Here is a 23,279-nt window from a genome sequence, read left to right as displayed (position 1 = left end):
ACAACGACGGTAAAACCACCTCGTGTCCGCTTGTTTATTTTCCACATAAACCTTTCACAATAAAGCTCAAGATCCTGTTGAGACTTTTCAAAATAAACTGAATCACGTGAAAGATGCAGAGTATTTACGGATGAGAAGCAAAAAGAGCTGTCAGGTGCTAAAAATAAACCTTAGACTCAAACGTTAGAACAGGCTTTTCCCCGCAGCACGCTGTGTAATAAATACACAAAGAAAACGGCGGCCGTTACAACTTATGTCTAAAAATGTATCGTTTCATGCATCAGTTAAAACACTCGACTCCAGGTACGCGACGCCCAGCTGGAAACACTTCACGCAAGTCGAGCTGCCCAACATTCACAGAATTTACAGAAAATGTTACATTTTTGTGATTTATATCGTTATCGGACGATAGATGTCTTAATATCGGGATATGAGATTTTGGTCATATCACACAGCCCTACACTACAGTATGTGTAAATTTAATCCAGGAGCTGAAGAAAAACAGGACATCGATGCAAAACCCTCAAACAGGAGTCTTATATTAAAGGCTGTCATGTATGATTTATGTTAACAGGATGATTATCCACGGTGGTGCTGAATTTAATTACACTAACGTTCCACTTTAGTCGTTACGCATCTTATGATGTTCTGTCAGTTATATACTGGGTAACGCAGTCTGCCATCATCTGCAGACTCTTGTAAGTATGTTTGTACAAACTAACAGTCAGGCTTCAGCCTGCTCTCAATGGCTCATTAGCAGAGTTACCCTCATTTCTCCATCAAACTGACGTCAGGTAGTTCATGGTGTTTATGATGTTGCTCAGGCTGTTTGAACATGAAAGGATGTATTTGAGAAGTTGACATTCCAGGTAAAGAACAGGTGGAGCATAAAAAGGATGTTGAAATAAAATAGAGATAAATAAGGATTATTTTTGAGCAGGAGACAGCGTTCCCTCAAACACAACATATCATGACACAGGTATACTCCGAGAGTAGTGAGGTAATGAACCCTTACCTCTGTGACTTCCATGACTTTGATAGCTGCCAGCTGACCTGTCTTGACATGACGGCCCTGTTGGAAAACACACAGAATGAGATACGATCACAGCAGATTCAAGCAAACACACTGTAGAGATTCTGTTAAATATTCTGCACCAGTTCAAATTTCTTAAATCGCAAGTGCAGCTGTGCATCTTGGAAAGACAGGCAGCAACTGGATCGTAATATAAAAGATTAGCCTCCAAATGTTTGACGATTTGTTCTCAAGACTACAGCAACTGTCCCACGCTGGAGTCTATAAACAGACGAACGCTCACAAAGTGTTCCCGCTCTCTCTGCTGAGTGAATACTTGGACTGTGATATAATTCTCAATATTCATGGACTCGGGCAAGTCCACCTAATTTCATTTTCTCTTGAGAGACGCAGAGAGAAAGAACAGGACATGACACGAGAAAGAGAGAGACTAAGTCAGGATGGAGGACCAGAGCTGTAAAGTGCAGTCAGGTGAAAAAGGGAAAATTGAAAACCATGTCATGACTCAGAAAGCTGACAAGATACTAGAGTAGCTACTCTATAAGCCTTTAAGCTGTGATGTATGACAGTTCTGTGGGAGTGTATAGTGTATGTGTCTGAAACAGACCACCAGACATGACAAACTCGGCTTTATTCAATCAGTCAGCAGTCAGGATTCATATAGAGAGACAAAGTCAGACAAACACACTCAAATGAGGGGAGAGTTTAAAAGTAACAAATATCTGTCTATTCATCTCTTTTTTCCCCCTCAGCAGCCAATTCTTAGAAACGCTCGTCGCAGTTTCCAAAAAAATATTGCTGATATGAACAATTGGTCCCGTAGCTATACAGCTTGGACTTGGAGGACAGCAGGATGTTGAAACATGGGTGTCTAAATCGACCATTTCCACATCTGAGGAGTTTTCAGGAGTTTGCAACAAGCTTGATGGCATAAACACGTCTGTCATAATCCAGCTGAATGGTGGGTGGCATATTGATATATTTTGTAGCTCCGTGTCCTGTTACAGTTAGCCTGTTCCTCTTTATGAATAGAAGACAAGTCATTCAACTGCAGTGGCATGAATGGAAAGTCACCAAGTTAAACTGAACTAAAGATTATTTACAAATGTGCAGTTTTTATGTGAAAGGATGTTTTTTTTACAACGAGCACCGAGTTTACTTTTACTGGCTAACAAAACCAGCATCCATCCTTTTGCGTCAACATGTTTTTTGATTATGTCTCAAGAAAACAGAATTCAATCATGGGAAGAGGCGGGATTTCTTGGCTGATCATGGGAAGTAACAGATGGGAAGTTTGGAGAATATTTATTATCAGAGCAAATAGACTGTACTGTGCAAGAACAGAAGGGTGGTGAGAAACAACTAACAATGTGTGACATCTTTAAAGAAAGTGTTGTTAAGAGAAAGAGGAGGAGCTGCCTGGTTAGTTAGAAATATACTGTAGTAGAATATTATCCAATGAGCTCAAGTTATTCATGTAAACATCATTCAACAAATCAACAAAACATCAAAGTAAACATCTGTCATGTAGCTCTTGTCTGACACTGATGGCACTTCAAACTCTTAAAAAGAACAAACAAATCAAAAGATATTTAAAAAAAAAAAATACTCTTCCCTCAAAAGTGAATACTGCCCAGAGTGAGCTGCAGCTGGAGCCTGAATCCTTGAAAAGTTTTATTTATTACACCATGTGTTCTTTGATATAAAGCATGTCAGTGTTTTAGTCACTACAGTGAAACCAAACATCTTGACCAGAGGGATCCAGACTTGGTTCACAGTTGGTTGAAGTGTTCCTCAGCCAGTCCAAACCCCTTTTCAGCTGGCATTCTTCACATACCAGCTGTGACATACTGTGAAGCTGTCTCTTCAGCCTGGCCTTGATTGGGTCCTGACGTAGAGGACATTGTCTCCATAATTGCAAAGAATTGTGGCATGGAGTCATCCACTAGCCTGGCTATAATAAATAAGGAAATGGCCTTCCTGTCCCATCAGACTTGATGGTGTCTGCTTGCTGCCACCACAGCAAACCAGTGTGAAATGTTCTCCACTCAGCTGATCTAGTTATTAAAAATATGCTGCACTGACGCATGCACACACTTACAGAGGTCTGGTCTCTCCATCAGAATTAATTGGAGAAAAATGTTGCTCTTATTTTGTATCCTGAAGTCCAATGAATCTCAGACACACACACACACACACAGTGACAGAATAAGGGAACACTACAAATATCGTTTCAGTGAAAAGGTTACTATAATATATTCATGCATATGCTAATCAGATACAAGCGAGACATGTATAACACAGACAGCACGGGGACAAACGAGAGAAACACTCTTACTGCATCTCTCTTTCTGTCCTGCTCTTGTTTCAGTGTCAGTCTCACCGCCCACTGTATCTGTCTCCTTCAAGATCAATATGTTGGTTACATACGTGGATATGTGAAAGATTAATTCTCCTGAAGAAACTGAGTGTAGAAACTGTGCCATTTAAAGCCTATACGGTTGTAACCTTAGTCAGTATAAAAGATGGATGTAGCTTCCAGGTCACTCAAAGAGTGAAGCTGTTGCTAACCTGCATTCTTTCACATGGCCAGCAGGGGGCGACTCCCGTGGTTAGCTTCAGGTGTCTCAGCTTCCTTGCTCTGAAACTTCAGCAGCCACTTTTCTAATTGTTTTATAGGCTGAGCCATGAAGGGAGGTGTGACGAGGCAATCGGGAAAAATGCTCACTGAAGGCTCCATAACAGGACTTCACTAACCAAGGGGTGACATCATGGTGGTTACGTCTATCTGCTATACGGTCTGTGCAGTAACTGCATGTGTTTGTGTACATGTAGCCATGTGAGAATAGAATGAGGACTGTGCGATATGACCCAAATCTCATATCCATATAAGACATTTCTCATCCCGATAACAATATACGTCACAAAATTTTACATTTTCTGTAAATTCTGTAAATCTCAGGCAACTCGACTTGTGTGAAGTGTTTTCAGCTGGGCGTCGTGTACCTGGAGTCGAGTGTTCTGACTAGAGCTGGGCGATAGAACGATAATGATATGTATTGCGAAATAACTTTTTCTCGATAGAAAAATTAAACTATTGCGATAGGCCTCATCTCTCTTGGCCTCTTAAAAAAAAAAAAAGAAAAAAAAAAAAGAAGAACAGCCAATCCAAATTAAGTAGCGCAGAGCCGAACCAATCACAGCCGCAGCGTCACGTCACGTGACTTGCCAAGGCGCACATGTGTATTGTTTGGGAAGCAGCTAGCCGGGCTGCCCAGGTAATGAAGGAAATGAGTGTGCCAACTAGGGCTGCCACGATTAGTCGACTAGTCACGATTACGTCGACTATTAAAATCGTCGACGACTAATTTAATAGTCGACGCGTCGTTTGAAGCTTTGTAAGATCCCAAAAAACGCAGGAGTAAGTAGTAGGATTTAAGAGTGTAATGACGGACTGAAACAGAAGATGGCAGCACTGCATGTACAAGGATGCCAGCTACCGTTAAACCCCGAAGAAGAAGAAGCTGTGTCCCAGAATTCATAGCGCGGCCCTGCTCAGTTTTCAACAATGGCGGCAGCTAGTTAGTTTTAATATCACTCTTATTATTCTTTCTGGGTCACAAGATAAACGTTTAACATATTTTCAGGCGAGAATGTAGCTGTGTTAACCTCAAATATCTGCTCAGTTTATCAAGACATCACATATTTTCAAAAGCGCTCCGACGTTTTCTGAGACGTCTGTTACCCACCAGCTCAATAGCTAGCTGGGGTTGACGGCTCACTAGAGCCGGTGAGAACACCGGACTCCCGGCAAATCGTTTTCAAACCCACCGCCGTCTTTCGCTACTCAGGTTAAACACGATATATAAGTCACTTAGATAACTTAAAAATGATATTGTTTGGCTTTTTTTTAGTATTTTATTTGTTCCTGAGTAAATCGGGTTGGCTGAGATTAAAGTTATAGTTTTTACATAGCTGAATAAACATCAAGCAGACAACTGATTATCAGAAGTGTGAGATGCTCGAGAAAGTACTCCGGTGTCCTGTTATATTTTAGATAGCAAGGAGCAGACGGCTGAGTTTTTTGAACTCCACCAAACAAGCTACAAATGTCATTAAAATTTAATAAACGTATCATCTTGTCTTTAATTTTAGTTAGCACATACCTTAAACACTTAAATCTGTAAGCTAATGATAGTTATATAAGAGCAGATGCATGCTGGTGAAATAAGCTGTACGTTTTACATCCAATGGATGCATGATCTGATTAGTCGACTAATCGCAAAAATAATCGGTGACTAGTCGACTATCAAAATAATCGTTTGTGGCAGCCCTAGTGCCAACTAGAGAAAAATCAACCGAGAGCGTGAGCGAAGGTTACCGAAGAAAAAACCGATGATGGTGCCAATGCTGGAGAGCTTGTCGAACAGAAGGGCCACAGAAGTTCCGTAGTGTGAAGGTATTTCGGCTATTTCAAGTCTGACAAAAAACAGAGTAGCGCACACTGTAAATTGTGCCGAAAGCGAGTCTGGAAATACAATAAAGCGGTGCATGCTCAATCTCTGACTGAAAGCGCTGATTCGTCATTCGGCTTTTGTCAGACTAAAGTAACTGTTAAAACTGTTTGAAAAGCTAAGCTATACAACAAGGAGAGATTGAGAATTTCCTTTTAGTTCTCAATTTATTTGATATTGACAAAAGTTAGTCAATTTTGTCTGTTCTTCTGTAAAACAAACTAAGATTTATTTTTAGAATTAATATTTTGTTTCTAAGTGGAATTGATAATTTAGTCTGTTTTGTTTTTTCGGTTTTGAAACTTAAACGCTTTAGCGGCTGCCTTTTGTGTAGTTTGCAATATTTGCCTTTATTTATCTGAAACTGAAGTCTCATGTTCCTTAAGTACATCTACCCTGTTGAACTTATTATGGGAAATAAATATTTTAATTAAAACAAGCTGCCGATTATTTCACATTTTACTTGTGAGCAACGGCACATTTAAATCTTACAAATATAGTTATTTGGCTTATATCGTGATATATATCGTTATCGCCTGAAATGAAAAAAACATATCGTGATATGAAAAAATCTTATATCGCCCAGCTCTAGTTCTGACCGATGCAAGAAACTATATATTTTTAGACAGAAGGTGTAACCCCGCCGTTTTTTTTTGTGAGTATTTATTACATGGCGTGCTGCGGGGTAAAGCCTGTTCTAACGTTTGAGTCCAAGTTTTATTTTGAGCACCTGACGGCTCTTTTTTGCTTCTCATCCGTAAACTCTCTCCACACTCTTTCACGTGATTCTTGCGTGGGTGGTAAAGGAGGTTTGTCAGGTTTGAGTCTGTGGTGGAGATCTGTTTCCTGCATAATTTGCATAGTACAGTTTTCTGGTCCATGTCAGACTTTTAATAACCAAACCATGTCCACGGTGGTCCTCGATTTGTTTAGACTGGTCCTTCTGTTTGGAGCTACCTGGTTCTGCCTGATGTTAACTGGCCATGCTGGGATTCTCTGAGCCTGCATCCACATGCTGACCATCCCAACGATGAATACAATATTGCTGTAAACAGTGTATTTTGTGACACCACAAAACAAACAACAGCGCATAATATGAAACGACAGATGTTTTAATTTCATCATCCGAGATATGTCGTCATATCGCACAGCCCTCATGAGGACATTTTTCACTTCACCTTCAGGTTTGCAGACTTTGGGTCAGGGTTGAAGTTAGGATGGGAGTAATATCTATTGATAGATATCTCCACATGAATATGCAGAATATTTTGATAGGATATTTTGATACTGGCTCTGTGGGGTTTTTTGTTTGGAGTCTTTTGTGACGTTACTGCAGTGCTGACCAGTCGTGTTTGAGGGGACTTTGACTTTTAGCAGTTGAAAACTCTGGGCCGAGAGAAGAAGAACAAACTCACTGAAAGGTATCTAGAAACCATCAGTTATCATTTGAAGTTCATTTAGCTTTTGTTTGCTTGTTAACATGTCTCAGCATTAATAGTTAGTCTGCAATCAGTAACCACCGCTCAGAACCACAAGGAACCAGAACACTTGGCCTGCAATTTTCACTTGTCTGGAGTACGGCTGGCACACACTGATAATTTTCCACACTGACAGTCCAAGTCCTTTTTTCCCCTCATACGAGTCAATTTTAAGTTGCCGCAGTTAAGCAACATTATCATTAACATGAACCTCCAGTGCTAATAGAACATGAATGGTTATTTGTTATTCAGTGATGTTGATAAGGTGCATGATAAAAAGTGTACACCCAAACAAAAGATTCATTTTATTTCAACATCAATAGCAGCTTAGCTGCGCTTGGACATGTGGGGGCTGCATTACTAAAGTTCACCACATGAAATTCAGAGAGGCAGTTTCAATCCCGATACACGTGAGCGTTCACTGAGAAATGGGAAACAGCAGCAGCAGAGAACAATTACTAAAACTATTAAATATGACAGCTCAGATCTGAAGGCTTTGCTTGGCCTACGAGTGAAAATGGTTGTGGTATCTCATACAAGGAAATCAGTCCCACATCCACTGGGTTTTAGCTGGGGTGGGACCTTCAGATGCATTTCACATGTTTGATCACAATGGGATGTGGGGAGTTTTTGACCAGGTCAAAAAGTCAATCAAATGTCATAGTTTCAATGATGAGCTGTGTTGGTGAGAATGTTTGTGGTAGGAGCTGGGCTGTGTCTATTACCAGGCCAGGTAATAGCCTTGAAGTGATGAATAGAGGGCTGGACTTGCATAATTATGTTTATTTTGCTATCACATTAAGGCTTTTTAAAAACTTTTTTTTTTACCTTTCCATTCACATGTAACCTTCATTAGTTGGAACTACAGTTTCAAAGCTGCAGTGTTTTCATTACATGGGTGTAAACTCCACAAAGGTAAACTCACCACACTGTCACAAGAGGAGAACTGGGACAAATCAAGCACCTCCTTTATGTTTTCTATGCATGTTACATGTACAAGCAGTGAGATGAATAGCAGCCTGGCCAATCTGTGGGCTCTCACCACATACTCTCTTATTTTATTACCACAAAAAGAAATAAAAGGAATGCACAGTAAAAACAAAGACCTAATGAAAAAGAACCCTAATAATTTTTTACAGTCTGAGAAAACAGCCCTAACTGACAGCAATAGTCATTAAATACTCAAAGCCTGCATCACAAACTGTGGAGGTGGGTGAAAGGGAATGACCAGGCAAGCCAAATGCATTATGGGAATTCTAAGATTGAGAAACTGAGGTTGGCTTCATACTGTCTGACTCTATCAGAGTGTCAAATACTGATTTCTCTTTATTTTTTTAACAAGTTCTACCATTGTACCGAGTTCAGCGCTGAATCACTGGAGTACTTTTAATTATAGTTTTGGCATTTAGAAAGTAAAGTAAGGAGGCCAGATACTTTTGTGAATGTTCTAACAATTGGACTCACAGCTCTGGGACACATGGGTAATCAGCACAAACTGCAGCTCTAACCTTCATGGGGGCCGCTTTCCTCTCCTCTCTCTCTCTAATAGGTCTCTCTCCCCCTCTTCCTTCCTCCCCTCCGCTCTGTCTCTCTGGCTTTCACCTCTGCCTTCCTTCCTTTGCCCTCACTCACTTTCCTCTCTTTCCTCTCCATTTTTACCCTTTCTCTCTCTCTCTCTCTCTCTCTCTCTCTCTCTCTCTCTGTTTCACTGTTCACAAACACAGTATTTCTATTACTACCCATCTCTGCTCCAGCTCACACCTTCCCCCACAAACACTTACCTAAGAAGCAGAAAGTGTTGAGCTGGGGGAAGGAGTCAGTCTGTGCTGTCAACACAGACTGACAGCTGATCAGTCTGTGAATGTCCAAGTCCACATTTGGACATGATTTTGGTCAGCAGATCTCCTCATGAGCAACACAGGAATGATGATATGTGAATAACAGAAAGGGAAGCAATGCTACTGAAACTTGAAAGATTTGAGGAAGTGCAAGTGATTCACTCAGAGTGGTACTACAGCCAGCTGTTTTATGGTTTCAACACAGAGTCAAAGTTTGCACAGATGCTCGAGTGAAACTTTCTTTGGCCCATCACAAATGTAATTCACATTCATTTACGGATCATTTTCATTGATATTCTTGATTTTTGTTATTCATGTGATTACCACGACTCAGCCATGTGGGTCAGTGACACACAAATAGTTTGAAAAAAACAAAAACATTCCAGCTCCTGTAAGTTAGTCACACTAATTATCATAGTGGCATAATTGCATAGTGTAAATTATAAAGCTACAATATTATGCTTAAGATACAGCAGTCACTTTAGTCAGTGTTACTAAGGAAAATTGTGTTGCGTCAGCAGTGCTCAGAGGTCTATGCTTTAGTAAACTTTGGCTTTTTCACAGTGTGACACACACACACACACACACACACACACACACACACACACACACACACACACACACACACACACACACACACACACACACACACACACACACACACACACACACACACACACACACACACACACACACACACACACACACACACACACACACACACACACACACACACACACACACACACAGTGGTTTGCAGAAGGGAAGTTCCTTTTGCAAACAGGGAAACGCCCTGTGCGTGTGTGTGTGTGTGAATGATGTGTATATGGTGAATAAGACAAGCATGCACCATGCACTAGGAATGTCCAACACAGCATTTTAATATATTTATATTTATATGTATGCATCTGTCACCCTAGCACCTCCTTGCTTTTAAGCACTAAATAAACTTCTGCTGTGTCTTTATATTTTCTTTTGTTTTTTACACTTAAATTATCAAAGATGTACAGTAAAATGTTTTAAATCTGTATCTGCATTGATACTGAGGGAACTTGGGTCACTGCAAGCTATTGTTCTTTGATATGCCAAAAACTGTAGGGGTGCACTGTGCAGCACGGTGTCACATTTAATTATATAGTATAAAAACTTACTATTATTTGTATCGTGCAAATGGGTCACATCTTTTAATTTTCAACACACTGGACTTTTTATATTGGTGCATTGGTTTATTGAATCTGTTATCACTAAGTTCTCTAATTATCACATGTCCTTAGATGAGGTTGAACACAAAAGCACTAAAGCTTCTTTGAGTCCCTGAGTAGTTCCTGGCCTGTGTTCCTGGGGTAGTTTGGAAGAAAAGGCCTGATTGTCTCCAGGCCTCTCTGCTCTCTATGCCGTCTAATTGTGTCTGTCTTTGCATGTCAGAAAATCCCATCTGCTGACCAGGAGGCTCTTCCACTCAATTAAAATGAAAATGAGGATAATTTGGGCACACTTTGCTCCAGTGTCTGCTCCAGTGGACACTGGGGTTTGATTGACACGGGATCAGATGTCTAACTGACAATTGCTGGATCAAAAATCAAATCTGTACATGAGTCATGGGAAAATTTAGTAATCACTACAATCAATTCCTGATGCGCATCAACTCTGAGGCCTCAATTTAGAGCAGAACTGATTGGGAACATAACCTAAGTTGGAATACAAACAATTTCATCAAGCAGAGGATCACTGTGACTGACAGCAACAGCAAACTGCACATAAAAAACACCATCCTGGTGGATCCTGTTCCACCTTCCTCTTCTGCCTCTGCCTTTTGGCAGTACTTACTGTAGGATTTTTCACATCCTATCACAGCTAACATGCCCTCATTTAGTTTTCCTTCTACACAGATCAACTGCTTCACTAGTTACATTTGTTCCAACACATATTCCCTTCCTGTCTACCCAAAAACGTTTCCTTTCAGGTAGACAGGAATGGTCTCTCAGATCACGTGAATGCACGTAAAACAGTGAGTGCAAGTATGAGAGTACTTGACTTGAATCCACATGAGGTTTGAGGAGGTATATTCACACTGGGTGAGGTGATGCAATATGCCTCCTGCATGCTCAGGTAGCACCTCAAATGGGGACTCTGCAGTTGCAAGCAGGCACCATCTCCTGCTGTGTGCTACGTGTAACAAAGGGCAACTTCAGGCAATGCTTGCACCGGATTCTCCTGCCACTGCTCGGTGTTCATGTGTGAAATTAGTAATGCACGACATCTGTCTTTTAAAAGTAAGAATCGCTGTATTGCAGTAGCTGTTTCACTGTGGGTAACATGAATTGCTGTGTGATTATTGTACTCACTGATTTTCAGGCTACCAATTGGAAAACAAAGATGGCTACTCATCCTTGAGGCTGGTTGTGCTAAAGGTCTCTTCCTATTAAATGGGGATTCCTTCCTTCCCACCCTTGCCATGTGCAGCTCATACGGCATCGTAGTTTTATCTCTAATACTACCTTAAATGATCTGAATTAAAATTATAATGGTGGCATTTTTATCTGTGGTGCTCACCTTTAGGTAATCAAAGACCTCAAAATCAGCCTGTTGCTTGGTTTCTTATTCATCCAACAATACTACACACCTGTCATTCAACGCAGAGGCACGAAGAAATAAACAAAGGAAGAGCCCAGATGCAATGTCAGCACTCACGTCAACCCACAAGTGTTTTTGTAAGGGGTGAGGAGAGCGTGTGCGCAGTGCCAGTTATTGTTCTCCAGGCCATGCTGCATTCCTGGTTTCCCAGGTTAAGACTCACTCACATTAAAAGACAGTGTACATGGGAAACCAGATTTGCTCAGCCTCATTAAGGTCTGATTGATTGCCTGTTAGAACTACACACCATCATTATTACTTCACCCATAGCGAGGCTTTTGAACCACAGCACAGTGCTGGTAGACTGCGGCTCCATTATGTGTATTGATGCAGGCAGGAAAATGCTAAAACACAAGTTATAAACACATAGAGGGCCAGCCAATTAACTTTTTAAACTATTCTACACAAGTAATTCTTCAAGCAGGGTCAAGCATCATGTGAGAATACAGTACACAGGAAGAAAAAGGTATCGGACATTGTACCAGTATCAGTCATCAGAATCACTGCTGTGATTCAGCTCACAGTTTATCCATTTTTGGTATTCTTCCCTTGTCAGTTCTCTACTAATTGTTACTCACATTTGTTATTGCTTCAGCCCTTGCCCCCCCCCCCGCCAAAAAAGAATAATTTATCTTTACCAAGCATGAAATTTGTGATTTTCCTCCCCTGTTTGAAAGCACCCTGTAAGGCCTGACTGTCCTGTGCATCGCTTGCAACATATCTTCTTTCAGGAAATCAAATGGCACACACACCCTACTTTCTGTGTCACATAATCCCACACAGACATGGACAACTCTGAGAACGCATCATTGGCTACGTGCATCCTTCAGCCCTTAACTTTTAACCTCCTCCTTAAATAAAGCTCTTCCTTTAAAACTTTTGGGAGAACCTAAAGCCTGCTTCTTCCAAAACAGTTACACCTGTTGTACATCTATCCTGCCCTTCATGTACAATGTTGTTCCTTTTCCATAATTCCCAGTGGAATTTAAAAAAAAAAAAAAAAAAAAATGTTGTTTCAAACATCTGTCCACACAGTCTCTAGTCCCATATCCACACACCAACCCAGTGGTTCTGGATTGCAACTGCTAGTTCTTGGTGAGTTCTGTGTAGTAGTCTCCACCTGCTACAGGTTTTCTAGCTCACGGTGGATCTTTAAAACTGGCAACTGTAGTTCTTATTCTAGAGCAAGTAAGTGGAGCTGGACAGCCTCCACAATAACCTGTGAGCTAAGCTCGCTGGTGAGGAAACAAGACATAGGACTGAAGGTGGAGTGAGCTGACTGGAGTTATTCTCCTAGATTGATGACAACAAAAAAAGAAAATCTACCACACAAGTTAGGTCTAAGTAGTGGAAACACTGCTTATGTCTAATCCGAAATTATGCAAACATTTCTGTTTGTTATAGGGCAGGTAGATAGGCAGTCATGACTTGACCCCTCCTAAACGGCCTCAACCACAATAATCTTTCACCCAGGAAGCTCTCAGTTGCTCAAAGATGAAACTAACCCACAAAGGTGTAGCAAACAATGCAGCTGGTAAAGCATCAGCTTTAGTGGTTTAGCAAACTCGTGTGAAAATAGGGCACAACCAGCTGCAGAAGCCTAAATAAGACTAAACACCTTCTACAACCACAAACCACTCACTCACACATATATAAACAGATACTGCGATAAGGAAGTGAGCCCCACCCAGGGCCTTTAAAAGATGCTCTAGTTGCACGCGTGTGTGTGTGTGTGTGTGTGTGTGTGTGTGAGCTACAGGATATTTCAGTAAACAAAAGTATCTTTTTTTTCCCCTCCTAATTAACTGGAAGTAGCTGTTGCAACTTTTACCAGAAATGACGTTTTACAACCGTAACACCATGAGTCTGCATATGCCAACAGCTGCTACATGTTTAGCTTGGCATTAGCTTGTAAGGTAAATACGACAACAGGAAGCTACTATTGCTGCCATTTAAACAATGTTTAGATTTAAAGCACTACATATGACACTTTCATGTACCTGTTGATGTTCCAGTGTGCAGCAGTGCAGCAATGCATCACAGCAGTACTCACCTTGTACACCTGACCGTAGGTTCCATTGCCAACTACTTCAACTAGCTCAAAGATCCCTGCTGGATCCTAAAAAATACAAAGAAATAAATTATTATTAAAAATAATAGCAACATGCTGAAAAATCCAAGCATCTTTGTTCTCTAGTGAAGCAGCGTGGTATAGGAAATGCAACATTTCAGCAAAGTCAAAATGCAACAGGCGTGTGCCAAGCAAAACTATGACAAATAGTTTCACTGCTCAGAGCTGAGAGTACAACTCAAAGGTTTGCTTGGATGGGGCCTGAAGAAGTGGGACTGCAAATGTAGATGAGAGTTTGAGCTGAAGATGAGACTGCACCAGTATGTATCAGAACAAAATCAGTTTGGCTGTTAGTGGAGGATGGTGTGTTAATTTTACAGTTTGTTGAAGGCTGTAAAACACTCACTTTACATTTATTTGTTTCCCTGCGCAAAAATGAGGAATAAATACAGAACAAAAACAGAACAGTGACACTGGCTAAATACGGCTTATGTTTAGGTCACGGCCTGAGTGGCTACAGAAACATCATCACACCTAATGAGATATAAAATGTTTGCAGTCACACAAGCAAACGACCAAGCAGCATGAGGCCACCGTAAAGTAGCAACTAAGCATTACAGTTGGGAGAAAACAAACCGTGCGCTACTTGGACTGCATCTTAAACATTAAACAAACTCTGTTTATTTCAGTGGTCACTTGTCGCATTGTTGCACACTAACTTTTCGGCAAGTCTGCACCGGGGGAAACCTTGTGTAAACAGTGCAGCTTGTAAAGTTAACACCAAACAGGACACAGAGCAGACAGAAAGCACCGTGGCACACGACACGCTATATTTACACGCCAAGTTAAAGCGCACCGAGTTTGTGTAACAGTGAAGAATAGTAGCGAGTACCGACCGTTAGACGAGGCACAAAAAACCAAACACTGTTTGATTACTCAGCTGCTGCTTGGAAGTACCGTTAAGTTTTCAAGCAACACCCACCACATCCCTGTTTAACATTACCTTTTATATGTATATACAGAAAAAAGCAGCAAGGTTTCTTTACTTACTCTCAAAGCAGCGAGGTCTATGCTGTCCAAACTTCGGGTGGTGTTTTCTCTCGACATTGCTGTCAGAAACTTTGTCAGTGTGTTGATATGTGTAAACAAGACATGGACGGTCAGAGTTTCTCTCCCAACGCTACGCACTAACGGGCTTTTCTCTAGTCGGGTCCATTCTGAAGTTTAGCTTCACCAAGCTAGTCACCGAAAACACGCAACATCCGGGCGCACCTTTCAGAATAAGTGTCTATCTTATTCTGTCTTTCAACACTGCGACTTTTCTTTGAGTAAAGTCTTTATGGTTATTTTTTAAGACAGATAAAACATATCACATATATGTGAAGAATATATCGTATTTACAATATACTACATTTATAGCCATTTATATTTCAATATCTGGCATAAATCTTACTCTGACAACCATGACATTTTTGTCGTTATACACTGTCGCAATGTTGCTAGCACCATTTCGTTTTTCTACCGAGGATTCTTTTGGTTTTTGGTTTTTTTTAATCTAAAGAACGGCTGAGTAAAAAAGACACTCAAAAAGACCTCGACTAAAGAGTGAGAAGGAACTTTGCTTACCCTCAGGCTTTAAAATAAATAAATAAATACCTACTCTATACTACTCTACTGTTTACTCTAAGGGACACGGTGAGTTTGCTGCATATTATTATTCATTTTGCTATACATTAGGATGTCATGTATTAGTAAGTTAATTCACCCATGAACTTTGAAAGTTTGATACAACTAGCAGTAGCTATGTTGCCAATAGCAACAGACCATTTTCATAGCACATATTTTAAGATGTGATGCACTTGTTGGTTACAGAAATGGGAAAACTGGTAATGAATGTGTCTTTAAAGTATATGCAGCAGGCTTTCAATGAATGCGGGTGGTGATCCTTATACACCTGAATGGCTGATTTACCACACAATCTGACTAAAATCTCAACCTGTGATAAACTAAAGCTGTTATAATAAAACCTAAATTAACATGTAGTGTGATGTAATGTATCCACATTTCTATGTCAAGACTTACTGTCCAATTTCAGTTTCTAGTGAAAAAACTGGGTTCAGAATTGGTATAGGTAAAACAGAATTAAATAATATATCATAAAATATTCTTTATAGTTCATTGCCTTTCATACATAAGTGCATGAAAGGCAAAAATCAAATTTGGGCTTTTGATTCAATTTCCCTTTAATAATACTAATGACAAATTTAAAAAAAAAAAAAAAGGTAAACATGTGATGGCTGCATATGCCCTAAAAGAAATTGTGAAAACAATTTTTCTGCTGTTGTTACACAATAAAAATATTACACAGTATCGTGCAAACCTTTTGACCCAAACCTAATTTCTTTATGTTTTTGTTTGGAAAATGAGCCATAAGTGCAGTTTTTTATTGAAACATGGGCAAAAAATGCACAAACAGGATATAAGTAACTCTAATAAGTAACTATAATTACTCTCTTAAGCTACTTCAGCACTGGTGGTGAATAAAAACTTCTAGCGTCTTCAAGGAATTACGTGCATAGCAACTGCTGCCAGGCAATGTGCGCAGGTAAACCTTCACCATGTGCAGGTAAGCAGCTGTCAGCTTCAAATCCACAGGTGAGGCGCGAATCACTTCCAGTGCGGATTCAGCTTTATGCAAACTTGTCATTTCTTTAAGAAGTAAAAATTAAGCTGTTCCTAATCAGACACTTTCCAGATGGAGTTGCACGGTGGATCAAAACTACATTGTGCTCATAATTTCATCGGTTTTGACAAGATGCCCAACAACCACTGACTGAAATGCAACCCCAAACCATGAGAGCCAACACTGTGGTTTACAGACAGCTGTAGACGCTGTTCTAGGCTCTCCTGATCTCCTTCCATACATAAGAACAACAGTTTTAAATAAATATTTCAAATTAGGAACCACCACTTAGTTAGCTGTTGATACATATTTTCAGTCATTACTTGCGTCATTTGGCAGACCTTACTTTTCTGATGAGGCTTTGGTGAAGGTAGAGAGTTTCTTAGAGTTTATGACACATCACGATGCCAAGCTATCAGCTATCAGCAGTTCTTTGGAATCACCTTGCTGCTACATTACTACTATAACTGTTTTATATCAAACTGTGTCATCTTTGGTACTTTTCATAGCTTTAGCTAAAGAAACTGCTGTTGCACTTTCTATTACAGCTTAGTAACAATGTGACAATAGTGGGAAAAAAGAAAAGGCAAGCAAACAGTAACAGTATAAAACAGCATTAGCTTCAAATATAAAGAAATGAGGAGTGGCTCAAGACTTTTGCACAGTTCTGTATGCTTAAATATGAGTGCTGAGGATGATTCATCACAAAAAAAATGCCTCCCTGAACTATATTTAGTTACTTTACACACATAATTGTTTTTCTAAGTGTAAAATGTATTGGAGGAATTGTGCTTTACATTCTAGTCTCTTGACTGAAGCAGCGATTGAGTCAGGATGGTGAAATAAGGGTCATTACTTGGTGGGACACAGTCACTGTGTATGTGTATGTGCTGGGGAGAAACAGAAAGACTACGCTAGACTTCTGTGTCAGAGAATGAGAGATGGCAAGTGACTCTCTTGCACCCTCTGTGCTGTGCGCTTGTGTGTCTTGGTGAATGTGACAAATTAAAGAGTTAGAGAAGGGGGAGGGAGTGGATGGCTGCGAGTGTGTAATGTGTGTGTCGCAGTGAAGAATGGTCTCTCTGTGGTTTCACACAGTGGCCCTCTTCATGCCAGGGTCAGCTGCCTGCACGGGCACACACACACACACACACACACACACACACACACACACACACACACACACACACACACACACACACACAGATTTCTGGACGTGCATCCAACTTAAACAAGACATTCTGTGAAACAACTGAATAAGAAAATTCCAGAGTGATAGAGGCTGATTGTCTGTCTCTCTCTTCTGTGTGTGTCTGTGTTGCTGCATATTTGAAAACAGTTAACATATTTGCCATTATATGTCAAGGGGAAGTTGACATTCACTTCCTATTGGCTTGACTACACACACCTATATGTGGATACAGCAGTGTGCTGTGTTGATATGTGTGTCACATGTTGCTCTCAATTCCCCAGAGACAAAGAGAAGAGCATTTGTGACTTTAAATGATACCTCGAAGCAATTTTTCATTTTAATTTCTTAACATTTTGTTTTAAACAATATTCACACAAACATATAATCACGGCCACTTTGTTAAGTACACCTGTTCAACTGCTTGTTCATGAAAATATCTAATCAGACAATCACATGGCAGCAAGATATATTACATACATCTATATATATATCCACTGCCATTTGTTTTATAAAGGAAAAAACTCTACAGTAAAGCTACAGAAGTTAAAAGCATCTTAATCTGGCACAACATACTGTGAGCAGCGGCTTTCTATTGCAGTAGAGGTGAGTCTAAAGACAGGTACTGGCTGTTTAGTTATTATAAAATATACACACTTACGCACAAAAACACACATAAATCAAATCATCTAGGAGACACAAACTGTCAGATTCTTTTCTTATTTCCTGCTCATGTAAGAAGACATTCCAAGAAGAGTAAAGGCTTATTAAAGGTTTATTTTATGCCTTAGTTTAGGCTGTATCTATGACTTATATTTATTTGAGATTACTGTACTTGTTATCGTTTATTTATTTTTGCATGTTAGAAAATGTTTTCTTTCAAAAAGTAGGATTTTTAAATAGCATGTAATTACAATTATATTGTATGCAGTTAATGATTAAAAGCATTTCATTTTCTAAGATTTAAACCAAAGGACAGTTCGGTTCAGGCTGTACACTGCGCACGTGGCTAATCGACTTTCTGAGAAACAGAGCCCAGAATGTCGGGATGGGAGTTACTGGCACACAGCTGTGTCCTCAGTCCCACTCTCTACTCTATGCTCCATGCACTGTGGTGAAACAGCCTGCAAAGAGGAGGTCAGACATCTCAAAGATGGGATCTATGACAACGATCAGGACTTAAAGGTTACAAAAACTGGGCAGCTGGATAGTGTAGTGATAAGACTACACACCTCTGGGGATCGCAAGTTCGATTCCCACCCGGTATCCAGTAAAATAGAAGTTAGGGGATAGCTCAGTAGGTAGAGTGGTTGCCTCATGATCAGAAGGTCGGGGTTCGAATCCACTAACAGCTACCCTGAGGCACCCCTGAGCAAGGTACCGTCCCTACACACTGCTCCCCGGTGCGCCTGCTTAGTGGCTGCCCACTGCTTCACTGAGTGAATGGGTCAAATGCAGTGGCAGTAGAGAGCTGTAAGTTACTTGGTATCTCAACTGACCTCTCCTGCACCCCTCATCGGGGCAAACAGAGAATTTGCTTTCTAAGAAAGTAAAAGCATCACCTGCAGACGGCCCTCTGACCTGCTGCTGCACGGTGTGGTTCACCAGCTGCACAGGAGAGAACTGCTGTGGTGTTATTGGTGCCACTCTTCACTCCCTCTGCAAGCCAACTCCACAGGAAAGCTAGCTGTATAATCATGGACCACGCCCACCCTGGCATCACCTGCCCTCTGAGAACAGACACAGATCAATGAAGTCCAAAATCACCAGATTAAATTTTACTCTCTTTCCACCAGCAGTAAAAACAGAACCACTCCTCCCCTCCCTAAGACTCTAGTGGAAGTTAAACATGTAACTCTCATCTGTTGCATTACGTTTGGATTTTGCAGTTATTCTGCAATACTACCTCACTGTGTTTATCTTTATGTCTATTTATTTTAAATTTGCACTACAGTCTGTTTAGAACCAGTGAACATATTTTTATTGCTTTTTGTTTTTTTTACAATGATAATTAGAATCTTTTTTCTTCTTCTTTAGTTTCTGTTGCAACATTTGGATGAGCAATGTTCTCTACGCAACATAGCAAACGCATCAATCATATCAGCTTATGGGCATTAGAAGGCCTGACCATTGGGAGCAAAAGTCTGCAACAAATGATTAATTTTGTATCAAGGCTCGTGTTGTCTTACATTACAGACTTGAAGCTGTAGAGAATGACATAAAAGATTACATTGTCAATTGCCAATAAGTTACATTGTGTGTATTCAGATAAATTAGTGCGATACATTTCATTTTTTACCTTTTTCTTTTAATACAATACCGGCTTTATATTTTAATGCACTTCCTGAAGCATGTAATATGTTACATTGTTTGTTATTTTACTTTATGTGTTACTGCTGAACACCACCTGAGATTTCTGACGCCTGGTCCTTTGAGGCAGAGCAGATTAGTCTGCATCCATTTCTTGAGAGACAAGAGTGTTATTAAAATATAAAGAAAAACTTTAAACAAATATTTTCAAAGAAAACAGAAATTTGAGTTTAAGCAACGCTGACGTTTGTTACAGTGTTCCTGATTGAAATTCAGATTTCGGTGCCTCAGTTGCGACATCTGCAGGCAAAAGCAGGCAGAGCAGTCTTTGTGAGTGTGGGTGACAGAAAGGTGGGTTGAGGGGACAGCAGCAACTCGGCCCAATATGCTTAATGTTGTTTTAATGCATCTCGCCTTTTTTCTACTTATCTGATATTGGCCAGGACATGTACAATGATTCTTTAACCCTTATACCCACCTCGGGCATTTTTGTTTTTTTTACTTGGTGGCTGTGTTATAGCCTATGGCGTGGATTGTTGCAGGAAATCTTCTTTTTAGTCAAATTTTTGAGTAAAATACTAATTTTTCTTTCTCACATGTCATTCATACTCTGTTGATGCATTTTGCACATTTTTGACACCTTTGTGTACAAAAATCAGCCAGAAAATCCTCATACAGCAACATTTTTTTCTGCTCTAATCATCTTCAGCCCTTTTCAAAATGATCAAACATGAAATTGTTTTCAGGATTTTAACCCTTTAAATGCCAGATTAAACATTTGAAGTATTTATTGAAAGAATCACAAAAAACTCATTATTTTCCCAATAATAATAAATACTATGGGAGTGGGACATTGGTAGAGTCTTGGACAACAAAATTGATTTGATTACATTATTATTTTTTGCGTAGTGCCTCTCGACACCTTTGTGGTAAAAATTGTCCCATTCATTTCCATTGAAACCACATTTTTTTATCTGTCTGCCACTGCAATATAAAACCATGCAATTTGTAATTTCAGCATTTCATTTTGAAGAAAAGTAGTGATATTTGACAGTTTCACTGTATTCTACCAGATCAGACTATTTTGCTATTGTAGGCCAATGCATGACATTATTGTATTTATGTCAGTTATATTATGGAGCTGTGTGATCACCAGGGACCCCCAAGAGTGATCTGTAAGGATGTGTGTGTGTGTGTGTGTGTGTGTCCGAAACACTTTTCTAATCAGCATCTGATTCATCAATGGGAACATTTGTTATGCAACAACACTGAAAACTTCAACAACAACAAAAAAACACAACAGAACATATGAAATATAAAAATTTTTAACACAGAAATATCCAGACTTTGAATGTGTGATTAATGTGTGTTTTTATGAGAAAGACATAAATGGAACTAGAAGATATGTCTGTGTGTGTGTGTGTGTCCATGACAAGTCCATTACAAGTGGAAAACATGAAGACATTTCCCAGTCTTCCCAGGAGTGGATGTCTCGGCAAATTCACCAAGGTCAGACGGTGCAATGCTCAGAGAAACTGTAGAAAACTCAAACGTGACATCTGAAGCTCTGCATTCCTCAGTTAGCATGTTACATGTTAAAGTTCTTGATTGTACAGTTAGAAAAAGACTGAACAAGTATGACATGTTTGGAAGGTTTCCCAGGCAGCACAGCTTAGCTTTGCAAAGTTGAATCTGAACAAAACACAAGACATCTGGAACAATGTCCTGTGGACAGATGAAACCAAAGTGGAGCTGTTTGACCATAATGCACAGCAACACCTGACAACAACTAAACATAGCATATCAGCACTAACTCCTCATATCAACTGTCAAACATGATGGTGGAGCGGTGATGATTCGAGCTTGTACTGCAGCTGCAGGACTTGCAGTCTTTGAGTCGACCCTGAACTTCTCTGTATACCAAAATATTTTAGAGTCAAATAAGAGGCTGTCTGTCCAGAATCTGGAGCTTGGCTGAAATTGGGTCGGGACAATTAAGCCAAGCATACCACCAACCAAATGATAGAAAAATTAAAGAATCAATGTGTTGCAATGAACCAGTCAAAGCTAATTATTAAAACACTGTGGAGGGACCATAAGAGAGCTGTGCATAATCAAATACACACAAACCTCCAATAACCTGAAACAATAACCTGACCTCTTCACTAAAGTCAAAAATAGATTTCTTGTCAGCTGTATTAACTAAAATTATCATTCAGACAGTAGTCTTTGTGCAGTGTAGTATCATTACTGTAGCATGGATGAGGAAGATTAAGAGTGCGAACTTTTCACAAAACTGTCATTTTACAGAAGCGGCATCTCTGTCACATGTAACGTACACAGTGTTATCTCCACATCTGTGCTGTTTAAAGGGCACTTCCTTCATTTACCAATACTGAGTAAATGCTTTAGGCTCATTCCCTAAAACATACCCTACTTTATTAAGGCATTTATTACAGTAATGCCTTACTTTGCATTTGCCAGCCTTTAGATATATGTTAAACTGCAGGCAAACAGAGGATGATTTGGTTAAGAAAAAAATGAAATCCAGTTTGTTTACCATCTATGGCGCAACCAACCGGCCGGTTCATCTCGGATTTTGTTACCAGGGACATGCAGTGTATCAGATTTAGGCATTTGTGTATTAGTATAAATAGGGAGATAAAGGTCTAAATAAAGTAACAACCATGGAAACAGGCATTTTTGATTGACACATCAGGTTTTAGCAGCTGAATCAGGACCAGGAGGGGAACTTTAGAAAGGCTCAGTTTCATTATATACCACTTAGGGCTTCCTTTCATTATTTATGTGCACTATTTGAGATGATTGGATGGGTTGTTACAGACATGTGGTGAGAATTTCATGGAAATATGACCTTAACACTTGGAAAATTGGTGATGTGTTCAATGCTTATTTTTAAAAGTGTTTTAAATAACTGGTAACTAAAATCAGTGGTTTTTGTTACATTTTCATGGTTAAAAAAGAACTAACCTGTAAAGTCTTGAGCTTTTCATCACAGCCAGCACAAAATTAATGTTAACAGTTGTTACTGTGTCAAAAGATAGCCTGAGAAATGACACAGTGAAGACGTGGACATGTGGAGACATGTAGCACTGGAAAGTGAGGCTAAGTAACTCTGAGACCTGCAAGTCAGGTTGGCTTGCCTCTGTATTAACTTGGAATAACGCTTATTTTCCCTGCTGGATCTTCCTGATTGCAGCTCCCTGTGCTGGTTTTTAGTCTATATATTGTTCTACCACAACACCATGATAATAATATACAAGCACACACAGATACACATGTTATTTGCATTTTTCAAAGACAGGAGTCTTAGGCCTTTGTGTATAGGATAGTTTACATTTTAACCCTTCAAAATGTATGATTTCATGTGTTTCCATCCATCCATCCATCCATTCGCTTTCGCTTATCCTTTTCAGGGTCGCTGGAGCCTATCCCAGCTGTCACAGGGCGAGAGGCGGGGTACACCCTGGACAGGTCACCAGTCTGTCGCAGGGCCAACACACAGGGA

General features: G+C 39.9%; 1 protein-coding gene across 5 annotated transcripts in view; it reads right to left on the bottom strand.

Annotated features, from left to right (window-relative positions):
* The window catches only part of LOC116328147 (TRAF2 and NCK-interacting protein kinase-like), a 58,939-nt gene extending 44,094 nt beyond the window's left edge, over window positions 1-14,845 (bottom strand). For 3 of the 5 annotated variants that reach the window (XM_031749863.2, XM_039615260.1, XM_039615263.1), the window contains exons 1-3: window positions 14,619-14,844; window positions 13,551-13,616; window positions 1,016-1,072 (exon numbers count right to left, since the gene is read on the bottom strand). In XM_031749863.2, the coding sequence (XP_031605723.1) occupies window positions 1,016-1,072; window positions 13,551-13,616; window positions 14,619-14,675 (180 nt within the window). In that variant the 5' untranslated portion in view covers window positions 14,676-14,844. Of the gene's footprint in view, window positions 1-1,015; window positions 1,073-13,550; window positions 13,617-14,618 lie in introns of all 5 variants that reach the window. The other 2 variants (XM_039615253.1, XM_039615269.1) reach the window with 2 other exon arrangements.
* Between the last annotated feature and the right edge of the window lie 8,434 nt (window positions 14,846-23,279).

Source organism: Oreochromis aureus, linkage group 2 (genome assembly GCF_013358895.1).
Source record: "Oreochromis aureus strain Israel breed Guangdong linkage group 2, ZZ_aureus, whole genome shotgun sequence".
NCBI classification, from domain to species: Eukaryota; Metazoa; Chordata; class Actinopteri; order Cichliformes; family Cichlidae; genus Oreochromis; species Oreochromis aureus.
Note: the sequence above shows the minus strand (reverse complement) of the source record. Positions and strands in the feature narration are given on the sequence as shown.